Here is a 24,673-nt window from a genome sequence, read left to right as displayed (position 1 = left end):
CTCCATCTGGTTTATTTCTAAACTACAACTACAGCATCTGAAGATAATTTAGTCTGTATTAAATGCAATTTCTGTTAAATGACATCCCTGTGAAACTGTCCTCCAATCACCCTATGTATACCTTACTGGCCATTTGCTGCCTGGGCTGGTTTTAGGGTAGGGCTAAGAAGGCACAAGCCTGTGCACCATAGAAGTCAACTGGAGGTAAGTAAGTTGTGAAATACTAATATTATATAAAATTTGTCAGATGTTATTAGTATAGACATCAAAAATGGACAACCACTGACCTTGCAGTTGTTTTGGAGCTTCTATTCCACTAACCTACTGTTTAGTGTTTGGCACAGGCATCAAAAAGTCTTCATTTGTTGCTTTCTCTGTTTTATATGAACATTGCTTTTTTTTTTTTTTTTGCATAGGTTTTAGGCTACTACAACAGGTACAATATCGATAGCAAAAACTTGATCAAAGAAATCGAGTCCATTGCCAGTGTTCCGAAGGAGAAATTCTTTTTCAATGTGTCGGATGAGGTTGCCTTGTTAGAAAAAGCAGGAACCTTGGGAGAACGCATTTTTAGTATCGAAGGTAATGAAAATGGAAACTATTATTTTAATCGCTGTAGAATGTACGGGTCTAAGGACTAAAAGTCCTAAAAAGTATTTTTCCTTGAGGGTTTTTTTTATTTCTTTCCCCTGTGTTTTACCCTTTGGTAAAACACAGTCTGTGTTGTGACGTCTGATGATGACTACCTTATAATGATTTTATTACGTGGAGCATCCTAGTTCCATGTTCGATATGATGGGATACAGTATACTTTTTATTATTACAGTAAATACTTGACCAAAGTCATAATCAAGAATCAATCCCAAGCTCATTGCACATAGCTCATAGGCTAGTTCTTGTGTTCCCTCTCAGATAATCCATACAGTTATACAACAGCCTATTGGCCAGAATACATTCATACTTCTTAGTAGTGATGGGTGAATCTGTGCCGAAAAATTTGCAAAACACATTGAAGTCAAAGAGCGTCAAAATAATTTTGTTGAGTAACTATTTGGTCCAAATGCATTAAATTCAATTGGTTTTTGATGTGGCGGATTTTACGCCGGTGAATTGTCGCCGCATTTAATTTGCTTTTGGCGAAACATGGAAATTCATATCTGGAGAATTTATTCGCCCATCGCTACTTCTAAAGTATCACACTTAGGCCTTAAATCCTACATCCTTTAATCAGGGGCGTAACTATAGAGGAAGCAGACCCTGCGGCTGCAGGGGGGCCCAGGAGGTATAGGGGCCCCATGAGGCCCTAATTCATATACAATTTCAATTAATATTGGAAAAACAAGTCAACCTCTAAACATTTTGGGGGCCTGAAAAATTATTTGCTGTGGGGCCCAGTCATATCTAGTTACGCCACTGCCTTTAATATACAATATGGGTAATTTAATATAAACTATGAATGTTTTTTGGGGTTTTTTTTTTTTTGCTTTATTGTTCTACAGTTATTATTTTGCCATATTCTGCCAATGAATCTTTATTGAAATAAAACCTGTTGTAAATGATTACTAATATAATGCATCTGATTTAGGCACCACTCAAGGAGGTGAGACTTTTCAAATGGAAATGTCCCAAGTTGGTTTCAGTGCACAGTATTCAGAAAGTCAGGTAAATGTTCTGCAAATGTATTTAAAATTTTGTGCTAATTTAATAGCAACTAAGGTTAAATGCTGCATTTAAGATGCGATTTATCTGTTATAGCTGTGATCTGCAAGAAAGTATAACGTTCATCCTTTTTTGATCAAGAATTGATATCGTTCACATTAAAACTGTTTTTAAAATGTTTCTTAAAATTCTAGGTCAAAATATTAATCTATAAGCATTGCATATAACTCCCAGAGGTCTTTGAAACAAATTTTCAAATGACTAAAATATCAAAAACAGTAACATATAAAGCAATGACCAATGTCCTATTCACAGCCAAATAAAATATCTGTGTCATTATTACATATGTTTAATAATATTGATAACATCCCTGGGGGTGATTCTGGTCTTCTTTTTGTGTACTAACATTCTCAGAATTTGTTGCTTCAGACAATAGGCATATAATTAAATACAGGTAAGTGGACAGGGGCAGTGTTGGACTGGGCCGGTAAAAACCCGGCCGGCCCAGACCTGCTACACCAGCTCCAGCTGCCCCATAAAATAATTAACTGCGCTACAGCGCACAGCACACATGTTCACGCATGCGGGCAGCATTACTATTCGGGCAGCCAGGCAGGGAATTGGAGGTCGGGAGGAGGCCCCCGGTGATTGCCAGGAGGGCCCTTCATTTACAGCCCCGGTGGGCCCCCAAGGCTCCAATTCGACCCTGGACAGAGGTACAAGTGTTGGAGCACTAATAGCAGTGCATTTTAAGAAATAATGTTGACAAATAATTAGTTTTGTTCCCCCCCAACATAACAGTTTTGTGTTATTTTTTGCTACATTAGAAGACTCATTTATGATTGGCAGGGTAGAGGGCAAAATGCAAAATACATGCCATGTTTTTTGCACTTTGCACTCTGTACTGTCTTAAGCATCCAAAGACCCACACATACAGATCCTACTGTTCCAGAATGGAGCACAAGGACCAGCACTTTCAGGATAAATACAGCACTGCCTGTGTTCAGAAGCTCTGTATTCACAAGATACTGCTGGGAGAAGGCATGTAGCTTATAATTTGAATACAGGTTATGTATAGATATCCAGCCTATGACCCAGTTTTGGAGAATTTTTTCATCTTGTTTCGCCGCGGAATTGACGCCTATAGACTTTTATGGCGTCGTACGACAGAAAAAAAAGACGCGTCAAAAAAAAATTCACCACATGACATCCATAGACTTTAATGGGCATCATTTGGCTGGCTGCGAATTTTTGGCGAAAGTAAACGGGTCAAATTCGCCCATCCCTACCTAGTAACTGATATGTAGTACCCACAAAGCCCAGCACCTTACAGCAGATAATGAATGGAAGCTGTTGGCTGGATAAATGGTTAATTCATTTCTTGTGTGATGGGACTAAGCCAATGTCATGGGTATTCTGTAAGTTATTCATTGTCTATTGCTTGTAATAATTTGTATAAAAGCCTGCTTTTGTTCTGATAGGGAACACTGATGTTGGGGGCTGTCGGTGCCTACGATTGGAGTGGCACAGTAGTCCATGAAAAATCAAAGCAGTTTTCTATTTTTCCATATAAAGCATTTGAAAAAGTTCTGCATGATCGGAATCAAAGCTCATATTTAGGTAAGGAACACGAACAACAATGGTAACATGCAGACATTATACATCAGCACTGGTAACAATGAGGAGTCCTCAGCTTCTTTTTGAATTGGCATCAAGTACCATTTTTACTGGCTGGGCCATTAGAATACCAACCTTGTCGTATCCCTAGTTCCTATAGAATCTTCTTGAAGGTGGAATGTGTAGTAGATCTACTTTGTATTTATAGTTTAAATAGGCAGAAGGTTTCCTTTTCAAGAAACAACATCCTGCCTTGATTTTAGGAATGAGAAGATTACTTTTAGCAAAATTCAACTGTTACCAAAAAGAGAGGAACCAAAAGTGAGTCTATGGAGTTGCACAATCCATAAAAAAAGTGTAATTAATGTATATATTAGAATAAATTATGAACGAGAGAAACAATGATTGATGTGATAAAAATCAAGTGTCATGATTCAATTATGGTGAAAACAAAACAATTGAACCATGACACTTGATTTTGATTTTGAATTTTCACAATTATGAATTTATTTATTTATTTATTCCTCGATGACATCACCGTTAATTTATCACATCAACCATTGTTTCTCTCGTTCATAATTTATTCTAATATATACATTAATTACACTTTTTTTATGGATTGTGCGTTGCCATAGACTTTCTTTTGGTTCCTCTCTTTTTGGTACCGGTTGAATTTTCTTATACATAAGAGTCTGTCAGCACATTCATATCAAACTTTTGTGCCCTGGACTGCAATGGGTGGTGGTAACTAGTGGTAACAAGGTGGGGAAGACCAGTTTTTCTAGATTACTTTTAGCAAAGTTACTGCATCATGGTCTACATGTAAAATGTAACTTCATTGCATTGTACTGGGAGTGCTCAATGTATATCACTTGTCATGTCATTCTTTTACAAATGGGAATAATGGAAAGTATCCAGAAGGGATCTAGTGGAATTTGATGTCAACAATTATGGCTCACGTCCATTGACTTTGGACATCTCCTCACTAGAAACAGAAACAGTTAGGGCACAGTTTCTCCAAATAAGAAGGGATATTATTGCAGTAAATTAATGCATTATGTGTTTTTATCTTTCCAGGATATTCTGTAGCTGTTATAAATATGAAAAACTCTGTGCATTTTGTTGCTGGTGCTCCAAGAACAGACTACACCGGTCAAGTCGTGGTGTATAATATTACCAGCCAGGGAAATGTGTCAGTCATTCAGACCCAAAGAGGAGAGCAGGTTGGTACCCATTTTTTATGGAGAAGATAATACAAACCTGGCTAGAGAATAGCAAATCCAATGAACCATTGCATGCAATTTTGAAAGTAAACAGTTATTAGAAAGTTTTGCCCCTCAAGACTTAGTGACTAATTTGTTATTCATCAAGGGTTGGGATCAGGTGAAAGAAGGTAAAAAAATGCTAGTGACTTCTTTTAAACTCTCTATTTATACTTCATTAAATACTGTAAGTTTGAATTCACTTTATAGACTGAAATGGTGTAATTTTCAATGGGTCTACAAATGCTATTTTTTTTTAAAAAAAACTCAAAAAGCTCAAATTGGAAAAATCCTAACAACATTTCTATTGATTGCAGATTGGTTCCTATTTTGGAAGTGTTTTATGCTCTGTAGATGTCAACAGAGATTCCATTACTGATGTCCTTTTAGTGGGAGCACCTACGTTCATGAATGAGTACAAGAAAGAAGAAGGGCAAGTGTACATGTTCTCTATTCGAGATGTAAGTCTCTATAGTATAACATATAACTGTATTACATGTCATCTTTGTTGTAATATTTACTGATTTCTTTAGACTGTAAATTCCAGCATTGTTCACACATGTAATCCCCCTGCATTGTTCACATCTATAACACCTCTATTGATCACACCCCTAAAGCCCTGTACAGTTCACACCTCATACCAAGACTAAAAGTGCCCAGAGTGTTCATCTGTTCACACCTCATACAAACTGCTGGAGGGGCACCAGCATTGTGTCACTGTATGTTGCACAGTATGAACTGTTCATCTTAGAAGTCCTGATAGGTTTCTCTGTCTCCTGCTCTATTCTGCCTTCCCTATGCTCTCTGTGTGTGCCATACTCTGCCTGCCCTATGTTCCTTGTGTGTGCCATACTCTGCCTGTGGGATGTGAGCTTTGTAGGGGTTTGTTAGTATTTGTAAATTGTTGTTAGAGGGTCCCCAAGGTGTTTAATCATGTGCTGGAGGAGCAATGTGTTATCCACAGGAGAGGAGGAGGCATATAGATTTTAGGATATGTTTAAATATGATTTTTCACATATGAGTGATGGGTGATATCCCTGCAGTGAACACCAACCATTTGGTTTTTTTGGTGTGCTATCACCATTAATGTGGACATGGTCTTAAAGGAATTGTTTAGTATAAAAATAAAAACTGGGTAAATAGATAGGCTGTGCAAAATAAAAAATGTTTAAATATAGTTAGTTAGTAATGTAATGTATAAAGACCGGAGTGACTGGATGTCTAACATAATGTCTAACATAATGTCTAACATAATAGCCAGAACACTACTTCCTACTGTTTTTATTTTCACACTGAACTGTTCCTTTAAAAGTTTGTGTGGTAACATGGGTGTGGTTTAAAATAAGTGTGGTTTAAAAAGGGGAGTGGTCAACACTGCCTTCCATTGCCAGCCCTCCACCACAGAGACCAGAAAGTTCCAGCCCTCAGCATTGAGATAGATAGATAGATAGATAGATAGATAGATGACAGACAGACAGACAGACAGACAGACAGACAGACAGACAGACAGATAGATAGATAGATAGATAGATAGATAGATAGATAAGATAGATAAGACAGAAAGATAGATAGATAGATAGATAGATAGATAGATAGATAGATAGATAGATAGATAGATAGATAGATAGATAGATAGATAGATAGATAGATAGATAGATAAGACAGACAGATAGATAGATAGATAGATAAGATAGATAAGATAGATAAGATAGATAGATAAGAAAGATAGATAAGATAGATAGATAGAAAAGGGTTTTAATCAACCAAGTATTTTGAGAAGTTAAAAACCTTGTGCAGTTTAGGATTTTCATATAAATTGTATTTTATTTAGGAGGATGATGTTGTATACTTTCCTCTTTTTAAGGGAATTTTAGTTCAACGTGAACAGTTGGAAGGTCCTAAAAGCCTGGAGAATACTAGGTTTGGCTCTGCCATAGTAGAGCTCTCCGATATCGATTTGGATGGTTATAATGATGTTATCGTAGGAGCACCATTGGAAAACCAGAACAGTGGAGCAATTTATATTTTCAATGGAAACAAAAACACAATCAGAACCAAATATTCCCAGGTGAGTAAAATACTTGTCAGCATGTGAATTTCTTACCTGGGCCTTAATCATGGATCTTGTATTGAATAAAATCAATTAGCATTGGACTGGTTTTCTTTGAAATAGCACATGCCTGGTTTTAGTCTATAAAATGTTTTCTTTATATCTTTAGCATGAGTGAATTCCAAAACAACATTTTTATATGGCCTTCTATTATTTGACCATACACTGGGTTATATTAAAAGAATTCATGATTCTGTCATTTTAGAAAATTTTGGGTTCTTCATTCAACCCAGGGCTGCAGTACTTTGGCAGATCTGTTGATGGACACCAGGATTTAAATGGTGATAAGATAAATGATGTATCAGTGGGGGCTTATGGAAAAGTTATTCAGCTATGGTAAGTTGTTAAAACATTTCATTGACATGCAGAATTACTGGTGATAACGAATATACAGTATATATATATATATATATATATATATATATATATATATATATATATATATATATATATACACAAAGCTATGAATATCTTGTAAATTATATCCTTATAAACTGTGAGTTCTGATGTCATCAGTTATAAACAGTGAGTTCTGATGGTATTTCTGTAACTTATAATATCCTTATATTTTACATGAGGGGTACTTTATTCACTATATATATATATATATATATATATATATATATATATATATATATATATATATATATATGTGTGTGTGTATGTAAAGGTGTATGTTGTTTTAATTGAAAGTATTCCATTGGGCAAATTTACTAAAGGGCGAAGTGGCTAACGCTAGCGAAAATTCACCAGCATGACGTCATTTTGCCATTTCGGCGATTTACTAACGGGTGCAGGCGTAAATTCGCCTACTCTAGCGCTACTTCGCACCCTTACGCCAGAAGAAGTTGCGCTATGGCGAAGGGACGTAACTACGCTAATTCACTAACTTGCGGATTTTACTGAACGTTACCTCTTGAGACAGACTTTACTTCGCCACCTCAGACCAGGCGAAGTGCAACAGAGTAGATAGGACTTGCTTCAAAAAAAGTTGAAAATTTTTCTAAGTCCCAAAAACGCTGGCGTCTTTTACTTTATGCTGAAAAAGATCGTACCCTCCTTCCCCCCTACATATGGCACCTAAACTATACAGTGGGCACATGTGTAGGGCAATAGAACAACTTTATTTTATTTTAGAAAGGATTCCCAGGCTTGTGTAGTGTAATGTATTTGCTGCTACATATACATCCATTGTACTTTAACTTGGCGCCGTATGCAAATTAGGCATCGCTAGCGTAACTTTGCTTTGCTTGATGAATTAATGCTAGCACAACTTCGCTACCATTCACCTCTCTGAGCGCAACATCGAATTTTAGTGAGTTAGCGGCGCCCTTTCAAAACTTTGCCAGGCAAAGTGCGGCAAAGGCGTCGCTAGCGCATTTTCGTCACTTAGTGAATTTGCCCCCTTGTGTGTGTTGGGAGGGGGTCATATTGTTAATTTAAATAATATGTACAAAGACGCCTTTAACCATTTCATACATTTCTGGCACTTAATCATTCAGCTTAATTATTGGACCTATAATGAAACACTCTTTGGTGCAGATTTATTAAGGGGTGAATTGTGTTTTACACCAAAAATTTGAGAATTCTTATTAACAGCACAGGTATCAGTTAATATCTTGGAATTAAAAGTAAAATAAAATAATGAATGTACATTGCAAAAGTGCTTAGAATAGCATCCTCGTCAATTTTTTATTTTTAAGGTTTACTTATTCTTTAAGTCCGCTAGAAAGTCCTGTAGGCTGGTTTTGCTTCCAATAAGGATTCATTATATCTTAGTTGGGATCAAATACAAGTTACTAGTTTATTATAACAGAAAAAAAAAGAAAAAGAAAAATCTATTTTTAAAATTTGGATTTGAATTAAAATGGAGTCTATGGGAGACGGCCTTCCTGTAATCCAGTGCTTTCTGCATAACGGGTTTCCGGATAACCAACCCCAAACCTGTGTATAGGTGATATGATTTTTATGCAACTGAAAAGGGGGATTGTAAGATAATTAAACATTGAGGGGCAGATTTACTAAGGGTCGAAGTGAATTCGAGGGAATTTTCAAAGTAAAAAAAGTAATTTTTTGGATACTTCGACCATCGAATAGGATACTACGACTTTAAATGTACTTCGACTTCGATTCGAAGTAAAAATCATTCGAATATTCGACCATTCGATAATTGAAGTACTGTCTCTTTAAAAAAACTTCGACTTCAATACTTCGCCAAATTAAACCTGCTGAAGTGCTGTGTTAGCCTATGGGGACCTTGTACAACATTTTTCTAAGTCTTTGCACATTGAATAAAAATCCTTTGTTCGATCGTTAAAATCGTTCGAATTGTTCGATTCGAATGATTTAACTGTATTTTTATTTGATCGCAGGATAGCCAAATTTGCTGAAAAAACTTCGAATTCAATATTCAAATTCAACGTTTTTTTAATTCGATGGTCGAATTTCAAAGTATTTTGTACTTTGAAATTCAACCCTTGATAAATCTGCCCCCTAAGTGAGAATGTCCAACAGATTCAAATATATGTATACGTATATTTAGTATATTCTTGCCTTTCAGGTCTCAGCATGTAGCTGACGTGTCAGTGAAAGCTTTATTTATTCCACAACAAATCGTTCTTACAAACAAGAATGCTGAAGTGACAGTGAGAATATGTTTTAGTGCCGTATTCAGACCTGCCAATTCCCAGAACTCAGTAGGTAGGTAACATTACGTGTGTTTTAGTCATTATAACAGCATTAACTTATATAAACCTTTATATACTGTAGATATTTCACATACAAAGAGAAAAGACACCTGGAATTGCTCCCCCAACAATTACAATAATTAATACAATAGCGTTGCTTGTCTAACACTTTTTGTCTTTGATAAAGAGGAATTATTTTCTTTTCTTTATGCTTAAAATGAGACACTAGAAAAAGAATGTGCTTTTCAATTTCTTTCTGCTTATTCTGAACTTGTCTGGTAATCAGAAATAGAATACTGACAATTCTAGTGCTACTTAAACTATTTGCGCTTTCCTCTTAGCTGTGACGTATAACGCCACTTTAGACGCCGATCTTCTCTCATCGAGAGTGACATCTAGGGGACAATTTAGGGAAAGCAATGACCGGTTCTTACAGAGGAATATTGTCATTGGTCCCACGGAAAGCTGTTTTGAACACGTGTTCAATGTTCAGGTAAAAAACAAACATATATTGTTTTAAAGCAATAACAATATTGATAAAGAGTAACTAGGCCATATGCAATGACTGATCCCAGTTTTATACCAAAAATGAAGAGACAATTCTCATCAGAAATAGCTTTCTTTAGTCAAATAGAACTTTAGATAGATAGATGCTGTATAGATAGATAGATAGATAGATAGATAGATAGATAGATAGATAGATAGATAGATAGATAGATAGACATGGTATGAAAAAGCTATAAGTCACATCAATTAAATGTTGTGTTCCTTCTGAGAAAATATATTGTCCCCCCCTTACATCTGATACAACTAAAAGAAACAATATTTGAATAACTATTTAGAATTATCTAAACCTGCAGCATAAAAAGTTTTTGGCAAATCCAAGCATATTTAGTTGAAACAATATTTTCACAAAGTAATAATATAAGGAATGCACCGAATCCAGGATTCGGTTCGGGATTTTGGCCAGGATTCGGCCTTTTTCAGCAGGATTCGGATTCGTCTGGCCGAACCGTATCCGAATCCTAATTTGCATATGCAAATTAGGGGCGGGGAGGGAAATTGCATGACTTTTTGTCACAAAACAAGGAGATAAAAAATGTTTTCCCCTTCCCACTCCTAATTTGCATATGCAAATTAGGGTTCGGATTCGGTTCGGTATTCGACAGAATCTTTCGCGAAGGATTCGGGGGTTCGGCCAAACCAAAATAGTGGATTCGGTGCATCCCTAAATAATATAAAGAGTTTAAGGGGCAGATTTATCAAAGGTCGAGGTGCAGTTTCAAATTGAAAAACTTCGAATTTCCAGCTATTTTTTGTGTACTTCGACTAGGGAATAGACCAACTTCGATTAGAATTTGAAAAAACCACGAAATTCGAATGTCGAATTTTTTTGAACTACTTTAAAACTTCGACTTAGACCATTCGCCACCTAAAAGCTGCCGAAGTGCAGTTTTAGCCTATGGGGGCCCTCCTAGAACCTGCATGGAGGCAATTGGAGGAGTTTGGGCGATCGGAGGTTGAAGTTAAAAAAACTTCTAAACAAAGTACGATTGAAGTAAGATCATACGATTCAAAGTAGGCTGAATTCGGCCCACTTCAACCCCAAAAAACTTCGACCTCCATTCAGTTGGTCTTTTTGAATTCGAAGTTCGGAGTTTTTTTAACCTCGACCTTTGATAAATCTGCCCCTTGATGTTTTAATAAGGACAGTTGCTTGCCACATATCTCTCTATGAAGCCGGAGAAACAAAATAAATGTCCTCTCTGTCCTGCTCCAATGTTTACTTGTGTTTACAGTTGCCATCTAAAGAACCCCTAGCACTAAACCCACAAATCTAGACCCACAGCCTGGGACACGCTCAGCCTTCTACTAGTGAAGACCTATCCAGGCTGAAAGATTCAGCAGAAGTAGCCCTTGCTCCCCAACTGCCAGCCCAGATGTAAAACTTGAATTCTCTTTCATAACATAATAGAGACACTTCCAAGTTTTATGTGTAGTACAATACTAAGGGAAATCAAGAAATTGAGGTATCTCTACCCGCTGATTATGTGATTTGTCTGAAAATGATGGTCCGTTGTCTGTGATGATATATCTGTCTCATAATTTGCAAAATATATGCTCTTATTTCAGGAGACTTCTGATTCGGAGAATGCTCTCGCTCTACGGATTAATGTCGTTGCACAGAATCCAGGCTCAAGCCCTGTCTTGAACCCTTATTCATCAAGTTCCACAGAATGGTTTGTAAGTACTGTTATGTAAGCAAAGCAAATGTGCTTTATGGAAGTAGATCTGCCTGAAATTCAATTTCAATAAACTGTACTAAGACAACCCACATGAACACTAAGGTAATGAACATCACTGTCAACCCTCGAATTACCTCCTTGTCATTAGGAAAAGATGGCAGGGAGGGGATCGGTTTATTTTGGACCCTTTTGGCAGAGATCAGGATGGCCATGGTTTTGTTTTTTGAAGGAACAAAACCATAACCATAAAAAGAAAAAGTGGGACTTTAATATGTACATTTCTGCTTTTGCTGGCTGAATTCTTATCTTTATTATCTCTGTCTGTTACTGAACTCTGAATATTGGTCAGCAGTAATTGACAGTTTTTTGGCTTTTTATCAGATTCCATTCCTGAAAGACTGCGGTGATGACAAAATCTGTATATCAGACCTCTCTCTGCAGATTCAACAGATACCTAGTGATATGTAAGTTGAGCTATGTTTTTCAGAAGTACTTAATTGTTCAATTTAACCAAATTAGAAGACTTTTTTGCAATAACTTAGTCTGGTGTCCCTCTTTTCAGTAGAGCATTTAAGCAGTTGCAACAAAGGTTTTCTGTCTAATGTCCAGTGCTTCGAGTGTAATACATCATGTGGTCCAAGATTTGCTATATCGAGAGTAATACTCCATTCATAGTTACTGGAATGATTGTCAGGGCCGGATTTACATAGCAGGCACCCCTGTCATTCCCCGACTTCATCCCCTCCCTTTTATTCGCTCAAATTTTCATCATCTGGACCAGAGCAATGGGGATTGGTGCATGGAAATAAAAAAAACTATTGAATCTCCTGCACATCCCCAGTGTTTTTGAACCAATGTGGGTGTGGTTGGGCAGCATGTCGCCCCCTAAAATCCTGCTGCCCTAGGCCTTGGTGGGCTCTCCACAAATACGGGCCCGGTGATTGTATAGTCTAGATCAGGGGTCCCCACCCTCTATTACCGATGAGAAACATTCAGATAAAAAAAGAGTTGGGGAGAAACACAAGCATGAAAAAAGTTCCTGAGGGTGCCAAATAAGGCTGTTTAGTAGCCCCTATGTGGACTGGCAGCCTACAAGAGGCTCTGTTTGACTTAACACAACTAAAACTTGCCTTCAAGCCTGGAATTCAAAAATAAAGACCTGCTTTGAGGCCACTTGGAGCAACATTCAAGGGGTTAATGAGCAACATGTTACTCACAAGTCACTGGTTAGAGATTACTGGTCTAGAGACTTTTAATGTAGTTGTAGGCCTAGTGTGCATATGGTAAGGTCTGTTCAAGCAAGATATCACCAGTGATCACAGTGAAAATGCAAGAAATTATGTTTATGGAATTGACCCTATGGAAATGTGGAGGAATGAAACAATAGAAAGCACAGTAATATCTGACATGGGCTTGTGTGAAGTGATACGATAAATGTCAATTGTTTGCTGAAATAGTAAAGCTGTGGGAAAAATGATAAAACTGTGATGGGTTCATTGATAAGATGGAGACATTGAGTACATCAAAGAGATTTATTACAAAAAGAAAACAGTAAAGCTGCCCATACACGGGGCGATAAAAGCTGCTGACAGACCGAGTCGGCACCTTATTGGCTCGTGTGTGGGGTCCTCCGACGGGCTTCCTCAATTGATATTTGGCCGTAAGTTGGCCAGATGTTGATCAACAGTGTTAAAAATCCAGTTGCATTGCGGCCGCATCTGGTGATTGATGTGGTCCTGTGATATGACCGCCTGTTGTGGATTCATTATGATCCAAACGTTGGGCCCTAGCGAAATCGTCAAACGAGCGGCTCTCTATGTGTATGGCTACCTTAAGAAAAGAATATACAGAGCACAGGCAAAAATATATAAAACACAGGAAAAGATAATCAACGTTGACAAATGTTTGTGATTCTACCCTGTCACTGTGGCTCCACCAACTGTATCTTTTTGTGTTTCACAGCAAGTTGCCCTACATTGTCAGTATGAAGGACCGGCGCCTCCTGTTCCAAGTAACACTGACCAATAAACTGGAGAATGCCTACAACACAAGACTCAATGCCATATTCTCAGAGAACTTGTTCTTTGCATCCTCTACAATTCCAGTAAGTCTCGTATTGCTATTGATGTTGTCCTACACCTTTGTAGGAGCCTTTGTCTAAACTATTTTGCTTGTGTTACAGAGGGATGGAACAGAGGTGCTCTGCCAAGTTGGTAACACACAAAATTCAGTCAGCTGCTTAATTGGTTTTCCTTTTCTTAAGGACAGCCAAAAGGTAAAGTAAAAGTCATGTGCATTGTTGTTATTGTGATGTCAGTTGTCGGTGCATAATAGATGCTAGGGATACAGTAAGGTTCTGGGTTTTTTTGCCCACCAGTTTTGAATAACAAGAACAGATGGAACATGGGAAACAGCAAATTCTAGAAGATTTTTTTATTCCATAATGAAATATGAGGCAGAGCCATTTTCCTAACTCGAGAATTCTAAATTCTGAACATAATCCTAGATTTGGTACATCCTTACAATTCATCTGAGAGTCAGCTGACTATACAGGAAGTGCACTGAAATCGCATTGACAGATATGCCAGTGAAAAGTTGGCTACTGGTCCAGCTATAGCAACCAATCAGCAAGAATAATTTACCTGACACCTATTTAAAAACAAACATCTCATTGGTTTCTTTAGGCAAAGGCAAACATAGTACCTTTTATTACATATGGGGGAGATAGGGCCACTCAAAGTCTGGCTAAAATATCTATAAAAAACACTTGAAATTGAAAATGTATATAAATTGCAAAAATGCTCAGAGAATAACTCTGTATAATTTTACATAAATTCATAAAATGGGTCCAGATCCCCGTTTAAGTCTGATGCCCAACATTGGTGAGAGAGAACAGGGACGTAACTACCGGGGGTGCAGCAGGTGCAAACGCACCCAGGACCACACCTCCTTTAGGCCCTTGGAGCTCACACCAATATAAAGGTGGGGAAGAAAGGAAATGGAACTTCCATATACCGGTTTGCATTAAAATCCAAAATCTTTATTGATCCGTTGTTAAAAGGAGGCACATCAAACTGAACTTGACGCATTTCTGTATATAATGACTCTGTTACTCTTGGTTTAAAATGATCAAATAAAGGACAGCATTGGGCTGTGAATGTAGTGCTAAGCAAGTGTCAACATGGGCTCATAGTATCGCATACTGGTCCAGGAACCAAACAATTTGATAAGTAACTGGCACACTCATTTATCATAGATTTATGGCACAGGGTATGTTATTTGGTCAATACATCAAAAAGACTTTCTCTCTACTTTCAGGTTATATTTGACATTTGGTTTGATTTTAATCTGAACAATCTCCAGAATACAGCATTTATTTACTTCCAGGCAACAAGGTATGTCTAATAGTCTTTCATTTTGTCCTTATAATTCCAGTACTGTTTCATACGTTTCCAGTTCTGGGGGACGTTCCCTAGTTCTAGAGGTTGATCATTTGGAAACCATTGCACATGTTCAATGGAAGGGGATTGGGGTTTGATCACCTCAAATACATAGATTAATGAGTATGAACATTACCTAGTAACCTGAAAATAACAATCTTTTCACTGAGTCTATACAGAGCAATAACTTATCCAATAATTGTGCTAGGACATATACTATGTGATACATATCTCATACTGTCATTGATTGGATGAACATTTGTTTTACAGTGAGAGCAGAGAAGCTCGAGAAGAAGACAATTCAGTTAATATAACGTTGCCAGTTCAGTATGATGCGGAAATCCACCTTACAAGGTGCAACCTTCATTCATGTGAAATATTATGTATGGGGGGTACAAATTAATTGATGGGGGGAAATGATGCTCGGGTTTTTGGAATGCATTCAATTGACCAGCATTCATTAGTTATGGCTGTATCAACATCCAAATATTAAATTAATTGGAAAAACTCAATTACGTCACTTTGCAGAAAAAAATGTAATTGCCACACAAATCACATTCTCCCATTCGTTTGTTTTACAAACTTTACTTTTTAAAAACACTCAAATTACAAAACAATTCGAAAAATTAGAATTCAAAAGACTCAAAGATATTCGGTTCTATTTCCTCCAATGGGAACAAAAACTTGAATTTGAAAATGTTTCTTATATTCAAGTTTAGTTATGATCATCTATCCTATGGGCTTTATAGAGTGGTAGCAAAACACCAGTTCCAGTATTAGTATAGACTGATCCTTTTCATTGATAGAGAATGTATTAAATATATTTGTTTTCTGTTTAATAGGGTTACCAACATAAATTTTTATGAAGTGTTTCCTGGCTTGAATATCCCATCGGTGGTAAACACATTTGATGATATTGGCCTAGAATTCAATTTCACAGTAAAAGTAAGTGAAAAGTGTAAAGGAATCATCAGCTTGTGATACAAACCCTTATATACAGACATATGTGCATTTTTCAGTAGCCTAAAAGCATTTCAAATTCTAATAAAGTAACAAAGGTGAGAAAAGGCTGCTCTGAGATCATTTTTAAACTACAAAGGTGATCCACTGTGCAACATAACCCTTTGGGGGATATATACTTATATTGCATTTAACTTAAATTCAATGATTTTTTATCTGCTGTAGAAGAGAAATTCAGTAGGGATGCTATAACAAATTGGCACTAGAGGCAAAACCCCAGGGTCTATAAGGACTCAGGCCCTCCATTAGCCCTTTCAGCTGACTTATGCAAGGCCTTTTATCTGAATCTGGCTCATTTATATTTTTTCCATCACTGTCTGGGGAGGTGTTTGTTAAATTTAGCAAATTACTTAAAGAAGGATCTTTGCCCTTAACCCAGTGTTGCCATAAAAAGGTATTGGTTTTAAAGAATTAAATGTGTGCTAAGTAAAATAATTCTCTGATGGCCTTGAAGAGCTTCAATAAGATGGAAAGGATTATGGTAATGTGATTAATGCACATCAGAGCAACATAAGCATGCCCAAAACTTCTGGGGTGCCAAATAAGGACTTTGATTGGCTATTGGTAGCTCCTATGTAGACTGGCAGCCTACAAGAGGCTCTGTTTGGCACCTGGTTTTTATGCAACCAAAACTTGCCTCCAAGCCAGGAATTCAAAAATAGGCACAGGGCTGAAATGGGGGTAGGCAGAGTAGGCACATGCCCAAGGCGCAAAAGCTGGGGGGCGCCAGGCATGTACCTCTTCTGTCGCCTACCCCATGTCCGGTCCCCTTTCTCCCCATCTGTGCTATTGCCCTGTCTATTTATGCTTCTGCACATGCGCCTAGCCGGCCTGGCTCGGCACTGAATAGGCACCTGCTTTGAGGCCATTGGGTGTAACATCCAAGGGGTTGGTGAGTAACATGTTACTCTTAAGGGTTATTTACAAGGCCGTGCACATATAAACATTAAAATGAAGTGCTTCAACTCTCCATCAATGCTAATAACTATTTCTTGCTGTGTTTCTAGGTTAGCACTGGAACAGTTCCACTAAAAACAGCTTATCTCTCCATTAACGTACCACAGTTCACAAAATCAAACAATCCACTGCTGTACATCACTTCAGTCCAAACTGACCAGGTGAGGAATAGAAGCATATTTCCAAGTCATGGCTGTACAATACTATTTGTCTTATCATGTACTTCTACTACAGCTCTCTCTCTGTTACATTTCATTCATCAATATGAGGGGTCTCTCTGGCTCCAAATGTGTTTATTCAATTCAGGGATTTACTGGTGATCCACAGGCCTTCCTAACCTTCCCCTTCTCAACCTGCCAAAAGTAGGTAGAAGGAATCTGAAGACCCGGACTTGTCTTCAGAGCTGACATCAGACAGGTGGCAAGCTTTTGGGCCAGCCTGCCCATCACTAATAGGATCTCACTTCTTATCATCCCCAAACCCAAATGTCTTCAAAGACCACCAGTTTCTTGATCCCACTATATATATATATATATAATTACAATCAAATGGAAAACTATGAAGCATATTTCATTATATATATATATATATATATATATATATATATATATATATATATATATATATATATATATATATATATATATATATATATATATATATATATATATAATATAAGATTTGTGCTGTAAAAAGTCTGCAGGAGAACCCATCCATCACCTTGAACAACACTCCATCACTTTCTAATAGGGATTCACTGAATTTTAGGATTCAGCTGAACCCCAAATCCTTTGTGAAAGATTCGGCAGAATACTGAATTGAATCCAAACCTCCAATTTGCATATGTAAATTAGGGAAAAGAAAGAGACAGAGAAGCGCATACGCAGTGATACTAAATGCTACCTGTTGATTGGCTGCCATTGGTGATAAGAACTATATAACAACCAAGAGCTACTTAATATTCAGTTTGCATTCATGTAGATTATTTTTATGTAGGATCCAAAACGTTGCAAGGACTGTGAGTAAGGCAAATATTAAGGTTTCGTTTGTTTTTGTGTTTAGATGACTGGTGTTTCTTGCAATGCAGTTATAAATCCAGCACACGTAGGAAAAATTCCATACAAACCATCATTCAAAGAAGAGAACCTAAAAGCTGTCCATGTGTTGGTAAGATTATTATATTGTATCTTGTGTGTGTACAAGGTTTAACACTATTAGGTGCAAGAGATCTTGCACTTTACTCCTGCCACTGAACACAAGTAAAGTATAGAGTTCTATTTGCTTTTGTGATTGCATTCTTTTTTATGACTATAAATTCATGTATTTCTCATGCTCCACCATCCCTAGATTTGTAATGATGCAGGTGCACCTCATTTACAAATGGCATACATATTACACCTATAATTTCCCATTAAAGTTAACATTTATGTGCAACCCCTATTCTAGACATTCATAAGTCTGCTGGGGAGTGTTGCAAGGGAACACGGCTCTAGATAGCAGAGGATGGGTTACAAAAAGGTCCAGAGGGCATGGAACCCAATAATAGATAAATTCCCATATAAAATAAAAGGCACTAAGTTTGCCCAGGTGCAGTAACCCACAGCAACCAATACATGTTTGTCTTTAGACACGTTAGCAGTAATTGCTTCCTGCTGTGGGTAACGGTACCTGGGCAAACTTGGTGCCTTTTATTACATGACCTAAGTAGATACCCGAGGAAAAAAAGAGAGGGAGCTGATTCATCTCAAAGGGGTATGGGGAGTTCAAGTAATAGGAATTCGGGTGTTCGGCAGAGGTGCCCTGTGGTAAAACAAAATGTGAGTATTGTCAAGGGCATAACTTCACTCACCTCCACAAAAACGTATTTCCAAGTCCTCTGCTGGAGCTTTTAAATCGATTGGAGGGGGCTCTGAGAGAATGAAGACAATTTTTTATACTTTTCTGAGTCCCCACACTGTAGTGAATGTTACCCCTATGATTACACCACTGCACACAGTTTATTATGTGAACATATTGCTTGTCTGCAATTTTTCACTTACACATATTCAACGCCATTTCTTCTACACCTCGCCCTGTTCTTGCACAGGCAAAAGGAGATGATATATAAGTATGATATCTGAATAGGGCAAAAGATCAGCTCATTTGGTAAGGTTGCCAGACAAGCAGATCATTGCACAATTGGCCACCCATGTGCAGAGCCAAGTTGGACTGATCCAATTGTTAGCCCAGGGGTGTATGGGAAACAGAGACACGACTAGGGTTGCCATCCGGCCAGTATTTTACCGGCCTAGCCGATAAAACACTTGCCGGGGCCTGTATTACAGATTTACCTGCAATGTAGTTGCCGGTAAATTTGTAATTTGTAATACATTTTGTGAAAAAAATAAGACTATACCAGTGCATTATACTCATTTAGATATAGAAGAATTGTGTTTAAAAAAGTAGTATTTCAGGCTGATTTATCGAATATTTCTGCAAAAACCCTAATAATCCCTCCCTTCTCTTCCACTTCCTGCTCCCTGAATTCCCAGGCTGTGCAGCTCTAAGCTAGCAGGACCTGATAGGGAACTGAAGCCTGTCTGTGCTTTTATGACTGCAGGGCTATGATTGGCCATCCTCCCTCGTTCTGTGCTTCTGGCAGGGACCGTTAGGACACGCCCACCCCTTATTTGAAACACGGACAGGAACCTGAGAACATCAATAAGGAGATCTAGTAAAGGGGTTATTTTTAAAGATAATATTAATTTTTAGCACCATGTAAAAGCAACACCATATATTACTTATAATTGCCTACAAAATTAGGGTTTTTTCATTTATCCTTTATGTCTCCTTTAACAAAAGCCCTTGGCTCGCCCCTCAATCCGCTCGAAACTTAACTTTTCTCTGCCAAGATGGCTCCTCAACCCGTCTTCTGGCCACCCAATTTTACGTCACAACCCGCCCCTTTTACATCACGGCCCACCCCTTTTGTTCCTGCCTCCACCACCGGCCGGTAGAAATGTTATCAAAAGGTGGGAGCACTAGACACAACACATAAACACATAAATGCAGTCGTTGGCCAATGAGATTTTCAAACATCCATTGAAAGACATATATCAGATGAACAAGCAGTTCCAAGTATAGGGACAATAAGCTGCCAACACAATCTGGAGGGGCAGAGTTGGCAGTTTATATTGACATGTGTATGGTCAGCTTTAGGCTACTACTGCAGGAGAGTGTTTCATGCTCTATTTACTAGTGGGAATTTCTGTCCCTGCTCAACACTCTGAGGGGGGTCGGGGCAGGTAAGAAGCAGACTGTATGGAGTGAGGTTAATAAGTATTTCTCCTTGTGTTTTACAGAACTGTGAGAGTGCCCGGTGTGTCGCCATCAAATGCTTCCTGGAAAACCTGCAGCTCAGAGAAGATTATTATGTAAATGTATCTACCAGAATCTGGAACGGAACATTTGCAGCTGTAAGTGCGAAGCCAGTCGATTCAGAGAGTCATGTTTGGACATTTGGGGGTAAATTTATCAAAGAGTGAAGTTCCGCCACTAGAGTGAAATTCCGCAGCTCTCAATTCATTTCTATGGGATTTTGAAAGGCGTATTTATCAATGGGTGAAAGTGAAAGTTCACCCTTTGATGAATACGCCTTTAAAAATCCCATAGAAATGAATGGGGAGTGGCGGAATTTCACTCTAGTGGCGGAACTTCACTATTAACTTCACTCTTTGATAAATATACCCCATAGAATCTGAGTAGTTTGCAGTATATACCTTACCTGTTCATAAGCTTAGCCTTTTATTACATGCGATTTATTTTGCACACTCATTTATATAACAGTCACAGCTTGTAGATATGTGGGGAATAGTTAAGTTATTGCCAAAAATTATTCAGATGTTAATTTCCTTCCCTATAATTTGCAGCAGGAATTAATAAATGAGAGGGGCATTAGATCACTAATATAGCTACAAATCACCCACCATGTCCACAATAGAATATGTAAGGTCACTTGAATTATATACAATAAGATGGGCATATTTTGAAACATTATTACAGGTACAGGATCTATTATTCAGAATGTTTTGGACGTAGGGGAAAATTCCAGTTATAAAATTGGATTGACGTCCAAGAATGTCATTATGGTTTAAGAATTATATTACTAGAATACTGAATGTTTGTCGTAATTTGGGTTTCTTCTCTCATTTTAGGCACATTTCCAGACTATAGAGTTAGTTGCAAATGCAAAACTTGAAACAATTGACTCTGAAATATTCGTCGTCAGCAACAAAGATGTAATGGTAAATATGAATTCTGTACAGTTGTGCACTGCCTTTATCCACTGAATTGTCAAAATTGGAAGGGAAGGAAGTGACATTGTGTTACTTTAAATGGGTTTTACCTTTTAGTATGATGAAGAGAGCGGTATTGTGACACAATTAGCAATTGGTTTTCATTTTTTATCATTTGTGGTTTTTTGAGTTATTTAGCTTTTTATTCAGCAGCTCTCCAGTTTGCAATTTCAGCAATCTGGTAACTAGGGTCCAAATTATCCTAGCAACCATGCATTGATCTAAATAAGAGACTGGAATATGCATAGGAGAGACCCGAATAGAAAGAAAAATAATAAAAAGTTGCAATAACAATACATTTGTAGCCTTATAGGGCATTTGTTTTTAGATGGGAACATTGACCCCCATTTGGAAAGAGGCTTAAGAAGAAGGCAAATAATTCAAAAACTATAAAAAAAAGAAAAGATTAAGGCCAATTGAAAGTTCTTTAGAATTAGCCATTTTATAATATACTAAAAGTTAACTTAAAGGTGAACCACTACATTAATACCTTATGGTAATGTATAGTGGTGGCTGTTGTACAACACATTATTAGCACATGAGATATATGTATGTAGAATGCTGAACTTGAGGTTGTTTTCTTTCTTAAGTGTTCAGAAATTGAAAAACATATGTGGAACTGCTGTCTGATATATAGTATCTCTACCTCTTAGAATCTGTTCTTTTTGTTTTCTTCTGATCACAAACTGATCCTTATTTTGCCATAGATCCCACTGACAATAACAAAGCCTGGAGAGAAATCGGAAGTTCCGATTGGAGTAGTGATTGGAAGTGCCATTGCTGGGCTTGTTCTTTTAGCTGCACTGGTTGCCCTCTTGTGGAAGGTACCTGTTTTTTAAATTATTTCAGCAAAGCATGTTCCTCAGAACTGAAATCCATTGTCCAAAAGTACAACCATGCCTTATAACATAAATGAGTCCATTCATATCAAGAGCTCAAGAGATTACTGGGGCAGGTACAATATGGAGATAATGTAAAACCCTTATCCTTGCAGAATATTATTATGCTCAGCCCCACAAACAATATGGCGACCACCTCTTCTGTCTCCAGCAGTGTCTTGGCACAAAGGAAATGCCAATGGATCACCATTGCTTTGGGTCCGATGGCTTTTAGCGTGACAATCTTGTTGGGTGGAATCCACTGTTTGTGGTCCTCATAGGTTTCATTCATCTCAGTGCAACAGGGTGCATAGTATTTCACTTAGTATAAATGTTATAACTGGTTTTCAAGGAGGTGGAAGACATAAGGGGTCATTTATAATAAATGGGGCAGGGTGAAAAGTGCTAATAAAAAAGTTTTCTATACTTTGCACCCTGCCCTGCTTATAGAACTCAATTGAAATTGAGACCGGGCTCCACTGTGGAAATTAATTGTCTCTCACTTTAGCCACTGACACACCCCAAAAACTGCATCTCTTCGCGATATACTGTACTGACCATGTCACTTTATTCTTCCAGCTCGGCTTCTTCAAAAGGAAATATCAAAAACTTCAGAAAACGGAAGAAGAAATTGCAGAGACCACGCAATTAAACTGAACCTTGGAGTAGAACAGAAAGGAACTGCCTATGAATGCTGCCGCTGTGCTCCAAGCACTGAATTAAAAATGTAAATTTTTGTTGCTACGGATAAATTATAGGGTTTTTTTACAGAATGTAGAAACACTGCGGTGCAGTTGTGTTTTTGGGACAACACTGCTAGCTGGTCTGGGGTACTTTGCTATGGATGCGTAATCCGATTATGTTCTGTGTTCATTTGCGTTGCAGTCCTGCATATGGAGTCCTTCTCAAACGGTATCTGCTCTGGATGTAGGAAAATCATTAGTGGGGATTTGGGGATTTTCGTGAAAATTTTTTATGTCTTATAAACTGCACTTCTGCCACCACTTCTCTGTGACGTATGCTCAACCATACACTTGAACCAGGGATCCCTGACCTTTTTTTTACCTGTGAGCCACACGAGTAAAACGAGTTGGGGAGCAACACAAGCATGAAAAAAATTCCTGTGGGTGAAAAATAAGGACTGTGATTGGCTATTTGGTAGTCCTTATGTGGATAGTCAGCCCACAGGAGGCTCTGTTTAGTACTACATGTGTTTTTATGAAACCAAATCTTGCCTAGAATTAAAAAAGAAGCACCTGCTTTGAGGCCATTGGGAGCAACTTGCAAGGAGCTGGTAAACAACATGTTACTAGTGAGCCACTGGTTGGGGATCATTGAACTGAACTGCTGTTTTTCTGACCTTGGGACAATGTTAGATGTTATCATTTCAAGCTGACATAATGATCTAAAAAAGATCAAAAGCGAGCAATCTGTAAATGAGCAAATGTACGTGGATGTATACCAAGCAGGGATTTAACCGAAAAACCCTTTTTAGAGGGACAGTTTACTGTTATGTTTGTCTTACGACAATAATATTATAAAATGAATAGTGATTGGCGAATTTGTCCCGTTTCGCTTCACCAGAAAAATGCACGAAATGCAAATCTTGACATTAAGTCAATGAGCGTGTGCCGCCACCGGCGTCAAAGAACTTTTCTACAACTAATTTTCGCACCAATTTTGCAAATCTATTTGCTGGCGGGGTAATTCACTGCAAATTCATGCCTGCCAAATAAATTCACCTATCACTAAAAATTAACAAAAAAGACTAATTGCAAGGCTTGGTTCTCTGTAGGTACTGCAGCTTACCCTGTTCCTCACATATAGAATCTGTTTGTTTTATTTCCCCATAATTCTCCTTATATTATACCCAAGCCTCCCATCTGTCTAAGCATTGTCTAATAAATGGATTGAGGGTGCGGGGTGTAGATTAGCAGGCAGGGAGATTCATTTACCAACTGCAGTCTCAATCAGAATAACAAGGATGAGCAGTCAATATGACCAGTTTACTGCCAAGCAAGATAATGTAAAATTATGTTGAAAATGTTCTCCTATAGAAGTCACAATAAATAGCAGAGACGTCAACCTACTGAAAAAGAGAAAATCTGGTTGGGTTGACATCTCTAAAATAAATATATTTTTTGGAGTAAATTTAAATGTATGTACCTTGTGAATAATGTAAATAAAATTGTTGGTATTACTGAAAACACTGGTTATAAGTCTAGTCACAGGTCTATAGTTTTAAATAATGCTGAATAAGATAGAGCCAAAAAAAGATTTTACTTATCAAAAATATTGTTGTACAGAACACAGTTTGGTTACCCAGAGGAGGGAAAGTGACCCCCTCCAAAATAGTATATGTCAGTTTGGGGTCAGAAATTTTGAAGTGACAGTTAGGGGGCTGATTTTTCAACATTCAGTTTTGAATATTCACCGCGATTCCAGTTTTTAAGGGATAATCTC

The 24,673-nt window shown here is 37.7% G+C and overlaps 1 protein-coding gene across 1 annotated transcript in view; it reads left to right on the top strand.

Moving 5' to 3' along the window:
* Nucleotides 1-23,969, top strand: part of itga2.L (integrin subunit alpha 2 L homeolog) — a 70,313-nt gene extending 46,344 nt beyond the window's left edge. The window contains exons 9-30 of the mRNA XM_018266172.2: nucleotides 417-582; nucleotides 1,586-1,662; nucleotides 3,141-3,279; nucleotides 4,354-4,499; nucleotides 4,856-4,999; nucleotides 6,403-6,606; nucleotides 6,854-6,984; nucleotides 9,209-9,348; nucleotides 9,677-9,828; nucleotides 11,469-11,579; nucleotides 11,963-12,045; nucleotides 13,544-13,685; nucleotides 13,764-13,856; nucleotides 14,900-14,976; nucleotides 15,292-15,375; nucleotides 15,864-15,966; nucleotides 17,049-17,159; nucleotides 18,061-18,165; nucleotides 20,340-20,453; nucleotides 21,192-21,281; nucleotides 22,040-22,156; nucleotides 22,790-23,969. Coding sequence (XP_018121661.1) covers nucleotides 417-582; nucleotides 1,586-1,662; nucleotides 3,141-3,279; nucleotides 4,354-4,499; nucleotides 4,856-4,999; nucleotides 6,403-6,606; nucleotides 6,854-6,984; nucleotides 9,209-9,348; nucleotides 9,677-9,828; nucleotides 11,469-11,579; nucleotides 11,963-12,045; nucleotides 13,544-13,685; nucleotides 13,764-13,856; nucleotides 14,900-14,976; nucleotides 15,292-15,375; nucleotides 15,864-15,966; nucleotides 17,049-17,159; nucleotides 18,061-18,165; nucleotides 20,340-20,453; nucleotides 21,192-21,281; nucleotides 22,040-22,156; nucleotides 22,790-22,867 — 2,607 coding nt within the window. The 3' untranslated portion in view covers nucleotides 22,868-23,969. The remainder of the gene's footprint in view (nucleotides 1-416; nucleotides 583-1,585; nucleotides 1,663-3,140; nucleotides 3,280-4,353; nucleotides 4,500-4,855; nucleotides 5,000-6,402; nucleotides 6,607-6,853; nucleotides 6,985-9,208; nucleotides 9,349-9,676; nucleotides 9,829-11,468; nucleotides 11,580-11,962; nucleotides 12,046-13,543; nucleotides 13,686-13,763; nucleotides 13,857-14,899; nucleotides 14,977-15,291; nucleotides 15,376-15,863; nucleotides 15,967-17,048; nucleotides 17,160-18,060; nucleotides 18,166-20,339; nucleotides 20,454-21,191; nucleotides 21,282-22,039; nucleotides 22,157-22,789) is intronic.
* The last annotated feature ends 704 nt before the right edge of the window (nucleotides 23,970-24,673 follow it).

This window comes from Xenopus laevis, chromosome 1L (assembly GCF_017654675.1).
Source record: "Xenopus laevis strain J_2021 chromosome 1L, Xenopus_laevis_v10.1, whole genome shotgun sequence".
Taxonomy (NCBI): domain Eukaryota; kingdom Metazoa; phylum Chordata; class Amphibia; order Anura; family Pipidae; genus Xenopus; species Xenopus laevis.
This window is presented reverse-complemented; position numbering and strand designations above follow the sequence as displayed.